Source organism: Dermochelys coriacea, chromosome 6 (genome assembly GCF_009764565.3).
Source record: "Dermochelys coriacea isolate rDerCor1 chromosome 6, rDerCor1.pri.v4, whole genome shotgun sequence".
Taxonomy (NCBI): Eukaryota; Metazoa; Chordata; order Testudines; family Dermochelyidae; genus Dermochelys; species Dermochelys coriacea.
Genome location: NC_050073.1, coordinates 84,905,157 through 84,921,206, shown reverse-complemented (window position 1 = coordinate 84,921,206; position 16,050 = coordinate 84,905,157). Strand labels below are relative to the sequence as shown.

Sequence of the window (16,050 nt, the reverse complement as noted above, 5' to 3'; positions counted from 1 at the left end):
CCAGGGCCAACAAACCTTAGCCCTTCCTGCAGAGAAAGATTAACAAAGTAGAAAACTGAGTCCAAAGACAACCACAAACACACTATCACTACATATGCAAAACTTCACTATTCTGGTACATCACTTTCCATTACATCCCAGCTCCCATCCTTCAATTGTATGTTCTCTAGTTAGACAGTAAACTCTTCAAAGCAAGGATCTTGTCTTCAGAGACATCCACAAAGCACATAGCACACTGGCGCGATATAAATAAAACATGAGAGTGGAGCACATATATTCTGTGCTGCAGAAGCGTTTGTGGAACTACACTCAAAATCTGAGCTTTCATTTTAATAAAGTTGTTTTCAGCCTTTGTAGTTGTAAAAATAATTTTAAAACGTTAACCGAGTAAGAACTGATGTAGTGTTCTCTTCCTGAGTCTCCTGTCTCAAACAATATTCTCAGACACACAGACTGCCCCATACATTTCAGTCGATTGTTAACCCTGAAACCTAAAGATTTCAGTTTAAATGTCAATGTTGGGGACTATTAAACTATTGAACATTTAACAGACACAACCAGATAATGTGCTTATCTCAATTACAAACTGCCCCCTCACACTTTTCTAGGAATATAAAGCCCCAAATACCCACTACCTAGCTGCCAAGATCTTCAGCTAGTCCCCCAATTTCTATGATGCATATCTGGACTGTCAATGTAAAAATCTGAAACATATTAAGAACTGAAAATGTGTGGACACCTAAAAATAAATTTAATGTATACTACAACAAACAGGGGCTACAGTACGATTGAATTATTCATTTTTATATTTATTAGAAACCTTATTTTTATTTTAAATGTAATTGTCATAGAATTCAGGTCCAGCTGGATGCAGAGGGCCAAGCATACAGCAGTACACCTTGATTAGCATTAGTGGAGCACTTTACATTATCAGAATGCTGTGTGAAGCATTATCATTGATTCTTCCTATTAGACCTTTCAGCTATAGTATTTGATGCTCTCCTCTCTAAACATTGCCTCTGTGAACATTTCTCAACATATTTATCTTTTATTTTACAAGTAGCACAGGTAATTAAGGAGCTAAATTCAAGTTAATCTAGATTCTATCAACTAGTTCATGTTTAGGCCTCATTTAATTTATACCAAAGAAAATATATGCCACCACTTGAATCAGTCACTAGTCCAGGACAGTACATCTAAATTCAACAGCAGCAAGGACATGGGGCTAGGTCAGTATCTGGACAAGTATCTCAACTTACTTTGCCTCTTTACTCATAAGAATTTAAAATGACTTCTCCAAAAACCCTTAAAATGCCAATTTTCAGTTATCATCCACCTGGGAACCACAGTCTTCTGAGAATTTAAAAAGGTCCTGGGACTGATGTATGAGGGAAAACAGAAATGTACACAGTTTGGCTAAGTGACAACTAAAAGAGGAACATGATAAAAGTATACAGCATCTGAAGGGTGTAAACGCCAAGAAGAGAGGAATTACGTAAGGTACCTCACGAGTAAATAGCTGGTTAATCACATTGATAAATGATTGTAAGTTGGAAGATGAGGACACCAGTGAAGGTACATATGGATACTACTCTCCCTGGACCATTTCTTAGGAAGTGTTTCCTTAATGAAGATGATCTGGGATTTAAACGCACCAGTGTGAATCCGCAGGTGGTTCTTCAGATTCCCAGCTGTTGTGAACTGCTTCCCACAGCCCACCTCAGTGCAGACAAATGGTTTCTCACCATTGTGAGTTCGCATGTGCACCTTCAGCCTTTGCAGGACATAGAAGCTTTTCCCACAACCTTCTGCTGGGCAGGTGAAAGAACGATCATTCCTGAGAGGCAACAAAAGAACTGCAGCAACGGGTTATGAAATAATGTATTTTCTCAGGAACATTCAACTCTGCTGCAACATCTGATTTTTAAGTAAGGTTTCTACCTTTTACTCATTTTTCAACTGAAATGAATGGAGGTACAAGGAAATTAAGTGACCTAACCAGGTAAGTGGTTTAAATCTGTATTTAACTAGATTACTCATTAAGGAGTTTCTACCACATGGTCAGAAGTTGTAAAATCTATTGGAAAAAGAAAACAGAAAATAAGTCCAAGCCTCTTTGGCTTATATCACAGGTTTTTTTGCAACCTCAACTTTGTTTGGGACAGATGACCTTGCAAGGCAACATAATGCACATATGTGATAACATTCCCCCATATACCAGTGTCCGATGTAGCAACACCCTTACTATAGCTGGGATTGGGATAGGAGTGCTACGTGTACATGAGATGGGGAAGCTGAATTAACACTGTCTGTCACACAGGATATTTTAGATAGCTCCACTTTAAAATATCATTAACAACCAGCAGGAAGAGCCTAAATCTGGCTTACTTTTTTCAATGTATGTGGCATAGAGATGAATCTAACACATACATTCACACTGTTCTAGTTTCTGAGGGGAGAGCCAAATTTAGAGATCAGTTACCATTCCTTTCAATTTCTCTATTTTGTTAAGTTAATATGAACTCGAGTCTTTTTCTTTTTTGGGATAGGTGTGAATATAAGAAAGACAGTGCCAAGGTGAGGAGGCTCAAAATTCAACAATCCTGTTTTCCTGACTTTGGATTTAAATACATACTGCAGCCCAATCTCATTTTCTTTGTGCGTCCCCTTCCACTAAAAACAAGCGATTCAATATTTTTCTAGAAACACTTGGGCTAGTTCCAGCCTATTCAGCAACACTTTTTTTTTAATTTTCAAGTTTACATTAATAACAATGTTTTCTATGAACTAGGAGCTTTTCTGTAAAAAGAGGTCAGCTTTTCCTAAGCCACAGTGGATTTCATGGAGGATAACAGGGCATTTTCAAAATAAACATTTTTCTACACCGGATACCCTCCCAGCCAGGCTGAGTGTGTGCAAGAGGGGCACTGACCATAAACCCTTGTTAGGGAGACCATTCAGCAGCTAAATCTGGGGTTTACTCAATTTTGAGTTTCCCTTTGCCCTTCAGCTTCAAAGAAAGATTTTATACAATGGGAATTAATAATGATGTTTTGTACAAAGATCGGGAATTTCTGTAAGGTCTTGCTTGGTCACAATAGCAGAGATCTCTGCTCTACTCACCTGTGAGTTTTTAAATGATATTTGAAGTGGGCTGGCCACACAAATGTCCGATCACAGCCCTCAACTGTGCACTTCAGCTTCTTCTCTACGCGGGACAGGTGAGGGATGGGACTGGAATCTTTCAGCTGCCCATCTCCTGAGCAAAGATGAACACTTTCACCTAGAACAGAACAGAAAGAACTGTCAAAGTCCACAGAGGAGATGGATTACTGTATGAAAGAGACAGGATAACCCCTAGTATAATCCAGGCCTATAAACACAGATGTGTTCCTGGTTATCATGTATTTACCTAGTCCTACAAACTAGATATTGCTACCCAGCCCATTGCAGGGACCACATCCATATCTACCTATCTTCCCAGGCCTATAAACTATTCCCAGCAAGGTAGCATATCATATCAGCTGCCTCCAGATCAGATTAATGATAGGGAATGTGTAATGCTGAGAGATCAGAGGCCACAAATATCAATTAAATAGTAATTATTAGGTTACTTCAACTATCCAAATATTAAATGGTCAAATGTCACCTCTGGATTCAGTCAGGATAAGCAATTTCTCAACACCTTAAATGATGACTTCTTGGAACAACTAATTCTAGAGCACAGAAGAGGACTTAATTATTTCAAAATATAATTATAGTTGAGCCATTAAGTGACCACAATACAATTAACAGATCAAAAAGGTATCCCTCAGAAAACTGAATACCAAACCTAGTTAAACCACTAGAAAGGCACATAAAATAAAGCAGGCAATATGAAAAATGGACATTATGAGGATTAAAAGGTAATTTGAAGACGAAAAACTGTATACAAAAAGAAACAAAAGATTCTTTAAGCAGATCAGAAGCAGGAAGCCTGCAAGAGAATTAGTGGGTCTACTGCATTACCAGGGAATGAAGGAAGCAATTAAGGAGGTAAGGACATTGCAAAGAAATTAAATGACTGTCTTGCAACAGTCTTCACCACAGAAGATTTTGGGGAGATACCTTCAGGGTAGGTATTACAGTTGAAGAACTCCTTTGAACTCAAACTATTGAACATATTTTCTTAGAAAATTAAATCTGTATATTTTCAGTCCTAAGAGATACTGAAACCTTGCTTTAACAGAAAGCCTCAATACAGCCTTAACTATAGAGATGCTAACAATGCCACTATAATGATTTTGTCTATTTAGAAACTATCCTGCAATCAGATAGGATACACAACTAAAGCTACAGCTAGTTGCCTTTAACGGAAGGTTAAATCTTTAAGATAGTAACAGGACATTGCCTACCATTATTGCTTGCTTTGGCATTCTTTGCGAGCTGTGCTCGAGTGGCAGCAATCAAACTGTCATGGGCCAATTCCTGCACTCGTAGAAACCAGGGGGTACTGCTGTCGGTGCTATCATGGGAGAGAAAGTCATTCCCAGAATCCTCTGCTTCATCCTGAACAAATACCAGGTGCTCTGCTGGACAGCCCAGGCCTGTAAGAGATGGCAGCTCCATGAGACAGAAAGATAGTCAATGAGAGGGGACTCTCTTGCTTCTCAGAATCTAATATCCAGGGTACAGACATAATATCTGCACTAAGTCTCCACTGATTTCTGTATTGTGGAAAGCTGCTGACGGTTACATGCTCCTGAATAATATCCACCAATACCCAGAAAATTTCATATTTCCCCATCATAAGCAGCTGGGATAAAGATGCATTTGTATCTCCCACATTCTACTGTCTGACACAGATCCAGCCAGATGACAACAAGAAGGGGAATTACCTGCTCTTGTTAGGTTGAGGAGAATAAAGGAAGTGCTGTCACTGGGCTGGAGGTCTTGCAATAAACTGGAAGGCTCTGGACTTGACAGGAGCTCAGGTGGTTTCTGTACTGTTTGTGCCCTTGTCTCCTCGCCGTCAGGGCCTACATTTACCTGAAGGCTTCTCAAGACAGCAGATGAAGGAACATCTTTGGAGGAGTTAGTGTGACTTGGAGAATCACCTAGTGAAGAGAATGAGATCACAGACCTCTACGTAGCAAAGCTCCACCATTAATGAAAAAGTCCTAATAACTCTTCTGAACCTATCCCTCCTCCACCACCAGGATCCCTTCTCAGCAAGAAGTAGGGAGAACATGCTGCAGTAGCACAGTAGAGACAGCTATATAAATAGCACTCCCATACAAACCTGTACCATAGATTTTACCTGGCAACATCAGTCTGTTGCATTCTGAGGTCTCAGTAACAGGAAGGAGGGAGAGACAGGTGATGCCTTTAGGTTCTGATTCCACCAGTCCCCGCCCCAGTGGAATAGATGTGTTCTGAACAAACTGAACCAGCAGCTGAAAAAGAGAGGATCTTGAAAATAGGATTCAGCAGTGAGCAAATCTGTTTATAGCACAAGGTTCCAATGAGGAGATAAAAGACATTGAGTTAGGCTTCCTCTACCTTGTAATACACACAGAACCCAACCCAACATTCCTGGAAGTCCATGGAAGTCTTCCCACTTTCTTCAGTGGGAACTAGATTGAGCCCATAATTGAAAATATTAGCATTTATACATGACATCCCTAATTATTTCATGAGATTGATAATCTTGATTTTTCTTTAGAAATTCAATAAGAGAGCCTAGCTCACTATAGGTAGTAGTTTTCAGAGTAGCAGCCGTGTTAGTCTGTATTCGCAAAAAGAAAAGGAGTACTTGTGGCACCTTAGAGACTAACACATTTATTAGAGCATAAGCTTTCGTGAGCTACAGCTCACTTCATCGGATGCATTTGGTGGAAAAAACAGAGGAGAGATTTATATACACACACACAGAGAACATGAAACAATGGGTTTATCATACACACTGTAAGGAGAGTGATCACTTAAGATAAGCCATCACCCACAGCAGGGGGGGGAAAGGAGGAAAACCTTCCATGGTGACAAGCAGGTAGGCTAATTCCAGCAGTTAACAAGAATATCAGAGGAACAGTGGGGGGTGGGGTGGGGGGGAGAAATACCATGGGGAAATAGTTTTACTTTGTGTAATGACTCATCCATTCCCTGTCTGTAAGCAAGGACTGGTCTATCTCCCAAGATCTGAGAGAGCGATGGCTCGTCCTTCAGGATAGGTTGTAGATCCTTGATGATGCGTTGGAGAGGTTTTAGTTGGGGGCTGAAGGTGATGGCTAGTGGCGTTCTCTTGTTTTCTTTGTTGGGCCTGTCCTATAGTAGGTGACTTCTGGGTACTCTTCTGGCTCTGTCAATCTGTTTCTTCACTTCAGCAGGTGGGTATTGTAGTTGTAGGAATGCATGATAGAGATCTTGTAGGTGTTTGTCTCTGTCTGAGGGGTTGGAGCAAATGCGGTTATATCGTAGCGCTTGGCTGTAGACAATGGATCGAGTGGTATGATCTGGATGAAAGCTAGAGGCATGTAGGTAGGAATAGCGGTCAGTAGGTTTCCGATATAGGGTGGTGTTTATGTGACCATTGCTTATTAGCACCGTAGTGTCCAGGAAGTGGATCTCTTGTGTGGACTGGTCCAGGCTGAGGTCACCTTCAGCCCCCAACTAAAACCTCTCCAACGCATCATCAAGGATCTACAACCTATCCTGAAGGACGAGCCATCGCTCTCTCAGATCTTGGGAGATAGACCAGTCCTTGCTTACAGACAGCCCCCCAATCTGAAGCAAATACTCACCAGCAACCACACACCACACAACAGAACCACTAACCCAGGAACCTATCCTTGCAACAAAGCCCGTTGCCAACTCTGTCCACATATCTATTCAGGGGATACCATCATAGGGCCTAATCACATCAGCCACATTATCAGAGGCTCGTTCACCTGCGCATCTACCAATGTGATATATGCCATCATGGGCCAGCAATGCCCCTCTGCCATGTACATTGGCCAAACTGGACAGTCTCTACGTAAAAGAATGAATGGACACAAATCAGACGTCAAGAATTATAACATTCAAAAACCAGTTGGAGAACACTTCAATCTCTCTGGTCACTCGATCACAGACCTAAGAGTGGCTATACTTCAACAAAAAAGCTTCAAAAACAGACTCCAACGAGAGACTGCTGAATTGGAATTAATTTGCAAACTGGATACAATTAACTTAGGCTTGAATAGAGACTGGGAATGGATGAGTCATTACACAAAGTAAAACTATTTCCCCATGGTATTTCTCCCCCCCACCCCACCCCCCACTGTTCCTCTGATATTCTTGTTAACTGCTGGAATTAGCCTACCTGCTTGTCACCATGGAAGGTTTTCCTCCTTTCCCCCCCTGCTGTGGGTGATGGCTTATCTTAAGTGATCACTCTCCTTACAGTGTGTATGATAAACCCATTGTTTCATGTTCTCTGTGTGTGTGTGTATATAAATCTCTCCTCTGTTTTTTCCACCAAATGCATCCGATGAAGTGAGCTGTAGCTCACGAAAGCTTATGCTCTAATAAATTTGTTAGTCTCTAAGGTGCCACAAGTACTCCTTTTCTTATAGGTAGTAGTGATGTCCATTATTAAAGCTGCATATTACTTGCCATTACAACCCTCATTTTCTGTCCCTTATCACTGTCATGCTCTAACCTTTCAATCCAAAATTTTCCATGTTTAATCTCTGGCTCAAGTTGATTTAACAACAATTATTTTTAAACCAAAAAGGATCAGCCTTTCAAGAATGTAGGAAGTAAAACGGTAGGGAGCTCTGTCAATATAACAAATATTTTTGGGATAACCCTAGCATGTCAAGGGTTTGGAGCAGAAACCAAAAAATTTGACAAGAAACTAATGGTGAAGTCAGAGAAGTGCATTGTCCCTCTGAAAATCTGCCCAGATTTGTCCAAATTCTGAGCTGTATAATTTGTACATTGTTTACTCATTCTCTTTTCACCACAAAATCTCAAAGTTCAAACTCTTGCCACACTACACTGGGCATGTTCCTAGGCCCCTCTAAACCTCTGACATTCCAAAGTGAAAGCAGAGTTTTACTTCCAGGATACAGACAGAAAAAATTGATCCTCTCACGATTGTCACATTCCGCCTGCAAAACAAAATACCCTTTTGACCTACAGAAGAAATAGTGGGCTAGGAGCCAGGAGATCATTAATTCCAGGCCAACCTTTTCCAGTGACTCACAATAATTCTGAGCACTACTCAACCCTTATTATCAAGCTAGGCATCAAAACCTTACACCTAAGAAAACATGAGGATAAATTCCTGGGGACCAGAGAGGCTGCACAAGGTCATTTTTGGCAGATCTACAAAGAGAACTCAGATGTCATCCACTTAAGACATTCTGCCTCAGAAAGAATATGCCAAATCTATGTGGTTGGCCCTAGGGGTCCGTAAAATGGAGCTACTCCTGCTTGAATTCACAAAATACTTTGAAATCCACATATGAACGAGAATCATTAAAAATATACCACTCAGGAGTCTTATCCTTCAGTTCCGTGCTCTGTCCATTAGACCACAGAGCCAGGACTAGAATCCAGACCCTCAGAATTCTACTGCTGTCTAATAAATAAATATATATGATGGAATTTCTATGTCCTTTTAAATTAAAAAGATAAAATTCCAAAAGAAATCTTAAGAGAACTTTACCTTTATTGTGATATAGCCTTTAATTATATGTTCACATACAGCTCAGTGACTAAAGCTGGCTATCTGTAGTTCTCCCTCATTACACACCTTTCAACTTCTACAACTTATAAATGAGACAGAGGGCTGCAGACAGAGAAATAATGGTTGCATGATAAGAGGACCAATAAAGCTGGCTTCCATCACTGCCTCTAACTCAGACTTACTATGAGATGGTGAGTATGTCACTATATAGACTAATTAACAGAGGTAATTGTGATAGATATAGCAACCCCATGTAATATCTTTGGGCACCATATTGCTGAAAGCTTATAAATAGTTTATATACGATGGTGTTCTGCTCCATGAGGATGGGTTACCATAGCTCTTACAGGACCTAAAAACTGTGGGGGACAATTAAGGCGAGTAACTGAGACTAAACAACTCAAGAGAAGTTCCACCCCCAAGGCAGTTTGCATATACTGGTTCAGGGTGGGTTTTCCAGACATTATGAAGCAAAGAAATGGTTTTTGACATAAAAGAATGAGCTTGAACTGACTTGTGGAATTCTTTTGAATCCGGCAAATGAACACAACCTTCTGTCCAATGGGGCCCCAACCCGTGTGGAAAGGCTGGAATGTCTTTGGCCTATTTGAGCCCCAGGAGACTGATGGATGACTCCTGATATGGTTATTGTGTTTAAATCTGCTTATTGTTTTTATTACGTTTTCTTTGCAATGCTTTTACCTTAAGAATAAAATTGCTTGCTCAGAAAGAGCTGTGTGGTAACTTGCAACTGCTGGCAATACATATATTCATAGCCCTCAGAGAGAAAGCAAAGCAAGGTTCTGGCCTTCAGGCAGACTGGCTTATTGGAGATATTACAGTGTAAGGCAGGGAGCTGTGTAGCCTTAAAACCCTTGGTCAGAAGGGAATGGGACATGGGTCCCTATCCAGAGACAGGCGATGGATGAAGACCAGTCTGGCTGCTCCTGGAGTGGGGGCAGGGGAAAATACAGGTGCAGTTACCCTGAAACTGTGTCAGTACTCGCTCTCGTGTGTGCCTCATTTCCTGCGTACCCAAAATTACACACTCTGAGCTTGATTTTCAGAAGTGCTGAGCACTCACAAATCCAAATGAAGTCAATGGGAGCTGCCAGTCTTTTAAACCTCTACAAAATTAGGTCCTAGGCATCTTAAATTGAGAATTATATTACACCCAAAATTAGCGGACCCTTGAAATTTCAGGTCCTAATTTATCTGTGCTCAGTTCCTCCACCTCCCTAACTCTCTAAGATATTATGAAGATAATTTATATGGCACTCAGATGGCCATATGCAAGATGAACTGGGCCAGAATACAAAACCAAATTTAAAAGATCATCAATTCTCATTAGTTATAATAACATCCAGATGCCTCAATCAAAATTGGGGACCATTTTGCCAAGTGCTCTATAAACAAATATTAACAGATATTCCCTGTCCTGAGATCTTACTTTTTAGTTTAAGACAAGATTCAACAACAGGGTATGGTTAACAGACTTGCACATCTTGATAGCTTAGTCATTCAAAGTTACTGGGATGTTTTTTTTAAGATATAAATATGAAATATTAAATTATATCCATACCCCTACTGCAAACTGCCTTGCCATGAAATATATATATTAATATAATGAAATGTGGCCTGGCTTATTACTAGAGATACTTTAAAAAAAGATTTCCTCCTTCAAGGTGGCTTTGGCTCAAACCATCCATCTACATGTAGTAATGTTAGGGTATTAGATGTGGCCAAAAGCAACAGCAGAAAGTCTCTTCTAGAAGAGGGAGTCTTTTAGTTTTCCCCAGCATAATGATATCAAACCAGTATGCAAAACCAATAGGATAAAAGCAGCAAGCACTGGTAAGAATATCAAATCTTCCTTATTACAAACATTTTCAAAGAGATAATCTTAAACACCACAATGGTTTTTTTTAAAAATCCTTCCTCCCAAACATTATCAAATTGACCCCCTCCCAACTCCACCACAAACAATCCAAGGACAGTCAAACATTTTCATAAAGTTGTCACATCTTAACAGAGAAATAGTCTCAGGGACACCTCCCTTCCCATTCACAATCACATGATATCCCTGGGACAATTACAGAGATTGATTGCATGGAAAAGTCACATTAAGAAGATATGTAATGCCTTTTTAGTTTCTTTTAATGCAATTTTGAAGCTGAAACGAAAGGGGAGCCACAAGCACCATGTGACCAGCCAGCATTCTGAACAAAGATTTGGGAACTTCTGGAATAACCCAAATTCCCAGAATTTAGTAGTGTCACTCTGGTAGGAGGGAAAGAAGTTGGTACAAGGATTAAAAAATAACAAAAACAAAACAAAACAAACAAAAAACGGGAAAATATATTTTCTCAGCCACTGTTATTTTATTCAAAAATGGCTGATGAGACTTTGCTCAAACTAAAAAACAATCCAAAAAGTCAATATTTTACAATATTATAAACCACTGAAAAGGTGAAAAGAGAAAATATTCTGCAATCTTAAATATAGGGAGTGCTATCATTATCTGCTATGTTTAGGTAGTTTTGAGGAATTACCGTCTACATAGCAAACTGCATCTTCTGCTGAACTTAAGAGTTGGACCATAAAACAGAAAACAAGTCAGGAACTGAACCCAGTTCTGAGCTGCTTACCTCTGGTTTGGATTCTAACTCATCCGATAACATTGATTCAAGTTTCCGATTCCTGCAGCTGTTCTGGGCAAGGCACAAGTTTAGAATTCAGAGTGAACAGTCCCCTCTGATGATTCTCATAGTCTCCTAGCCTTTAAGCAGTGCAGTCTTCCTGCAAGAAGCTGTGCGAGGCAGATATTCAATTTAACCTAAAACAAATAAAAGAATGGAAGTGTAAGCAGCTGAGTACGGGTATTGTTAAGGAGTACAAAATCCCTGTCAATATGGATGGTCTCTCCAGTTTCTTGAGGTTCTGTTTTATACTCATCTTGGTGTTTATAGTACTATCACAACGGTATCAGAATGCTAACAAAACAGTCTAAAGACAAATTCAATTTAAAAAAACTAGTCTCTATGCCTCCCTTCTATTATATAATTTAAGACTACAAAGAATTAAAAAAGCAGTACTTTCTGTTGCTTATCTACAGAGAAGCATTGCCAAGCCATTCTTCAGGGGTTGTTGCAAACATCTGGGCTTATTCAGATTGTCGGTGGAATGAAATTCCATAGCCAAGGATCCATAATCAAGAAAGCTCTGCTAACCTGTTCCCAAAAAGTCATCTCTTTTCTGATTGTCAAAAAGTCCCTGATGTTCACAGATATCTTTTGATTTAATTTCACCTTAGTTCTCATACATACTGCATCTATAAATTAACCATGTCATTTTTTTCCACAAATTAGGAAGGAAGCTAGATATATATTTTTGTTCCCATTTCTGGAAAGTGCTCAGTTACTAGTGACAGGAATCAGCAAGAAAATATTATATCCAGTTCTCCTGCTCCATCAATATCACAGCTTCTTGCAAGTCCTAAAAAATGTAATAATCTGAAAAAACACAAGTTCTCATTCCAGGTCAGATCAGCACAAAAATTATGATAGAGCCCTCCTGTAGGACTCCCCATGGGTTGTCTGTCCAGACATAGGATGCTATTGGCAGAGGCCATGTCTTGTACTAACTGTACAGTGACAAGCCCACTGACTGAACGTAGTAAGTAATCAATCATAAAATAAAGACAGGGATTAAAACTTTAAGGGGACTCCTGGTACTTAGTTCATGTTCTAAGACCCCCTTTGCCTTTCAAACTGCAGACTTGGCTGGGTCATTCATTGGTCAGTGGCCACCACACCCAGCGAAATAAGCTACTACCTAAGGGATGCAGGAACCAACCAAGTTGCACTGGTTACGTTACAGGAGCGAAGAAGCCCGGGTCCCTAGTGCGGCCCTGCAGCCCTTCCAAAGCGGTCTGAGATTTCAATATGACCCTTCCTGGCATCAGTGTTACACACGCCAGCACCACAGCCAGCCTCACACGGTGTCTGCGGGCGCTGCCCAGAGCAGCTGGTGGGCGAAACAAGCCAACGCCGTGAAGACAGACAGGTAGGCCACGACGGGCCGGGATAGCCCGAGGCCAGGCCGGGGACCGGGCCGGACGGAACCGAGGGAGGCCCCAAGACCCAAAGGCACAGTTGTGTGGGCGGGAATGGGGGGCGCGTGGCACACACGCGCTCCCACCCCGCCCCCATCGGGGCAGGCTCCCCCCTCAGCGCGGTTGCCTGCCGGACGTGTTCCCCTCTGAGCCCCCTCCCCAGCTTCAGTCCCCCGGGGGAGGGCTCCAGCCCCCGAGAAAGGGGAGGGGCCAGAACCGCCCCGCGCGATCCCCCGGGTTCGGGGAAGCAGCAGAGCCCTGGGGAAGGGACTGATCCGCGCGCACCCCAATTCGGAACCCCCCCCCCCCTTTCTGACTCCCCCCACAATTCTTACCGGCATCTCAGAACCGCACGGATGTGACGTCAGACCAAGCCGGAAATGCCCAGGCGTTCAGCAGCTCTATGGTCTGGGCGATTTTCCAGGCTGCCGAAGGCCTCAACTCCATGACCCAGGCGGCTCGAGCGGTTACGGGCACCGCCCGGGCCGGGACACCACATCCGGTTCCGGTTTCCACCCGGGCGGGAGAAGGGGAGCCTAGTCTGCGGATGGGGCCCTAGAGCCCCGTTGCTCTGGCGCTGCGCCAGCCCCCTCTCCTCCTACAGGGGGATCACATCGCCCCCGTGACCCGGAACCCGCCCCAAGCATGCCAGTGTTTCTGGGGCCCTTAGCCCTGCTCCCGCCTCTGCAGTCTCCCTGCCCCTCTGCTCTAGGGTTGCCAGTTTTCTGATTGCAGAAATCCAAACACGCAGGCCCTGCTCCCGCTCATTCCATTCCCCCTCCCTCTGGCTCATTCATTTTCACCAGGCTGGGGGGGGAGGGGAGCAGGGTGCAAAAGGGGGTGAGGACTCTCACAGGGGGGGAGGACTCTCACTGGGGGTGCAGGCGGGGGCTCTGGGCTGGGGTTGGAGTATGGGAGGGGGTGTGGCTCTGGGAGAGGGCTCAGGGCTGGGGCAGGGGGTTTGCTCCAGGCAGCACTTACTTTAGGCAGCTCCTGGAAGTGGCTGGCATTGGAGCTAGAGGGGTGGTGGGGGAGCTCTTCACACTGCCACAGGCCCTGCCCCCACAGCTCCCGTTGGCCAGGAAGCTGCAGAGCCGGCGCTCAGGGTGAGGGCAGCCTGTGGTGGCCACCTCTGTACCTAGGAGCCAGATATGCTGGCCACTTCTGGGAGCCACAAAAAGCCAGGGCAGGCAGAAAGTCTGCCTTAGCCCCGCTGCACCACCGTCCAGACTTTTAACAGCCCTGCCAGAGACCCTTTTCAACTGAGCATTCTGGTTGAAAACCGGACGCCTGGCAACCCTATTTGGGGCCAGCCTGGGTTCTGCGGCCACCTTCTCAGCCTGGTTCAGGCAGCCCGGCCCAGATCCCTCCCGCTCCACATGGCCTGGGAAATGGGCGGCCTGGACCCAGGAGCTCTGCTGCCAATCCTGGCCCAGCACTCTTTCACCAGCCTGTCAGGCAGTGTCCCAACCTGCTTCAGTGTACAATAGTCATGAGTCCCAGCCCCCAAAATCATGAGCTGTTAACTAATAATACAACATGGGTTCTTTTATTTAAATTGTTCTTTAGAGCTGCCATCTTCCAGTTTTTCTCTGTAACCAGGAGGGCCAGACGCTATGGGGTTGGGTGGTTTGTTTTGTTTAAAGTAAAGCTTAGATTCTCATATTATCACAAAAAGAAAAGGAGTACTTGTGGCACCTTAGAGACTAACAAATTTATTTGAGCGTAAGCTTTTGTGAGCTACAGCTCACTTCACTGGATGCATCCGATGAAGTGAGCTGTAGCTCACGAAAACTTACGCTCAAATAAATTTGTTAGTCTCTAAGGTGCCACAAGTACTCCTTTTCTTTTTGCGAATACAGACTAACACGGCTGCTACTCTGTAACCTGTCATATAATCATGTGACTCCAGAAGCAGAGGCTTTAAGAAAGTCACCCAATATCACAAGATGCATGATAAACTCACATGTGCTAGAAACACTGAAGGACCCAAAACCTAGTCTCTTCTATTCTGCCACCCCACACCCAGTCTGTCTTCTGTGCTAGCAATCTCTCCCTGTTACTCAACTTGCTCCCCTTCAGGCCATCCAAAATAGTGCTGGTGCCTTTTTCATAAGTTTATACTGCTCCAAGCAGTCTTGTCAGTACCAGTGACTGCTGCCTGCCGCCAATATTATCTCATTGTTTCTTTGTACTCCCCATTCTGTTTGTATCCTTGTGCTATCTCTTATACTTAGATTGCAAGATCCTTGGGGCAGGGGCTTTCGTTTTCTGTGTTTGTACAGCACGTAGTACAAAGGCCTGGTTTATGACTCGGGCTCCTAAGCACTAAGGTAATACAAATAATGAATAGTAATACCACTAGCACCAGTGCCTGATGGGAGAACTGTCCAAGCTGGAAGTCTCCTGTATGCCTCCTTTCTACTAAAGGAAGATCTGTTTCTGTTGAGGACTCCCCCTCTATTGGGCAAAGAAAGCCTGTTGCTTCCCACTATCCCTCCTTTCCAGTAGGATACATTTTTGTGTTTAGCAGGTACTGATTCCTTTCCTACCCTACTTGATATGCACCACAGTCCTTAATATATTAATCCTCACCACATTGCTGGGAGGAAGGGAAGTACTATTATCCCTGTTTTACAGATGAGAAACTGTCCAAGGTGTCACAGGAAGACTGCAACAAGGTAGAGAATTGAAACTGGGTCTCCTGAAGCCCAGGCTGGTACACTAATCACTGGACCATTTTTCCTCTCATCATACAATACATCATCTTTTATGATGGAATGTCATTTCACCATATATTAATACACATGAAACCACAAATTGTTGTGCTCCCATTCCTGTTTTGATTGGCCTTAACCAATAGTGCTGAGCCAGTACTCGCAATGAGCAATCTCAGAGATCTATGGTTTCACAGCAGCTCACCAAGTTAGGGTTATTGAGCCAGTGAACTCACAAATGCACATGTCTTCATACAGCCCTACACAGCTAGAGTGGATGAGCAGATAACCTTGCAAAGGCTCGTAACTTAGCTTTTGCCCAGCAAAGTAGAGCTACTGAATATGAAACCTCATTGAAACCTGCATATTACCATTAGGCCAGTTATACAGAGTTTATGAAACAATGACCCTTGCAGCCTTGACACTAGCTCAGCATGCTAAAGCTGCAGAACTAACAATCTCAAAGATTGGCCATCACATACAGTCCTCAGCTAAAACCTCTCCAA

The 16,050-nt window shown here is 43.0% G+C and overlaps 1 protein-coding gene across 9 annotated transcripts in view; it reads right to left on the bottom strand.

Moving 5' to 3' along the window:
• The window catches only part of ZNF410 (zinc finger protein 410), a 40,165-nt gene that overhangs the window by 20,029 nt on the left and 4,086 nt on the right, over nt 1-16,050 (bottom strand). For 3 of the 9 annotated variants that reach the window (XM_043516141.1, XM_038404394.2, XM_038404392.2), the window contains 6 exons: nt 11,362-11,549; nt 5,300-5,435; nt 4,878-5,096; nt 4,395-4,586; nt 3,124-3,283; nt 1,656-1,837 (listed from right to left, as the gene is read on the bottom strand). In XM_043516141.1, coding sequence (XP_043372076.1) covers nt 1,656-1,837; nt 3,124-3,283; nt 4,395-4,586; nt 4,878-5,096; nt 5,300-5,435; nt 11,362-11,394 — 922 coding nt within the window. In that variant the 5' untranslated portion in view covers nt 11,395-11,549. The other 6 variants (XM_043516142.1, XM_038404391.2, XM_043516144.1 and 3 more) reach the window with 5 other exon arrangements.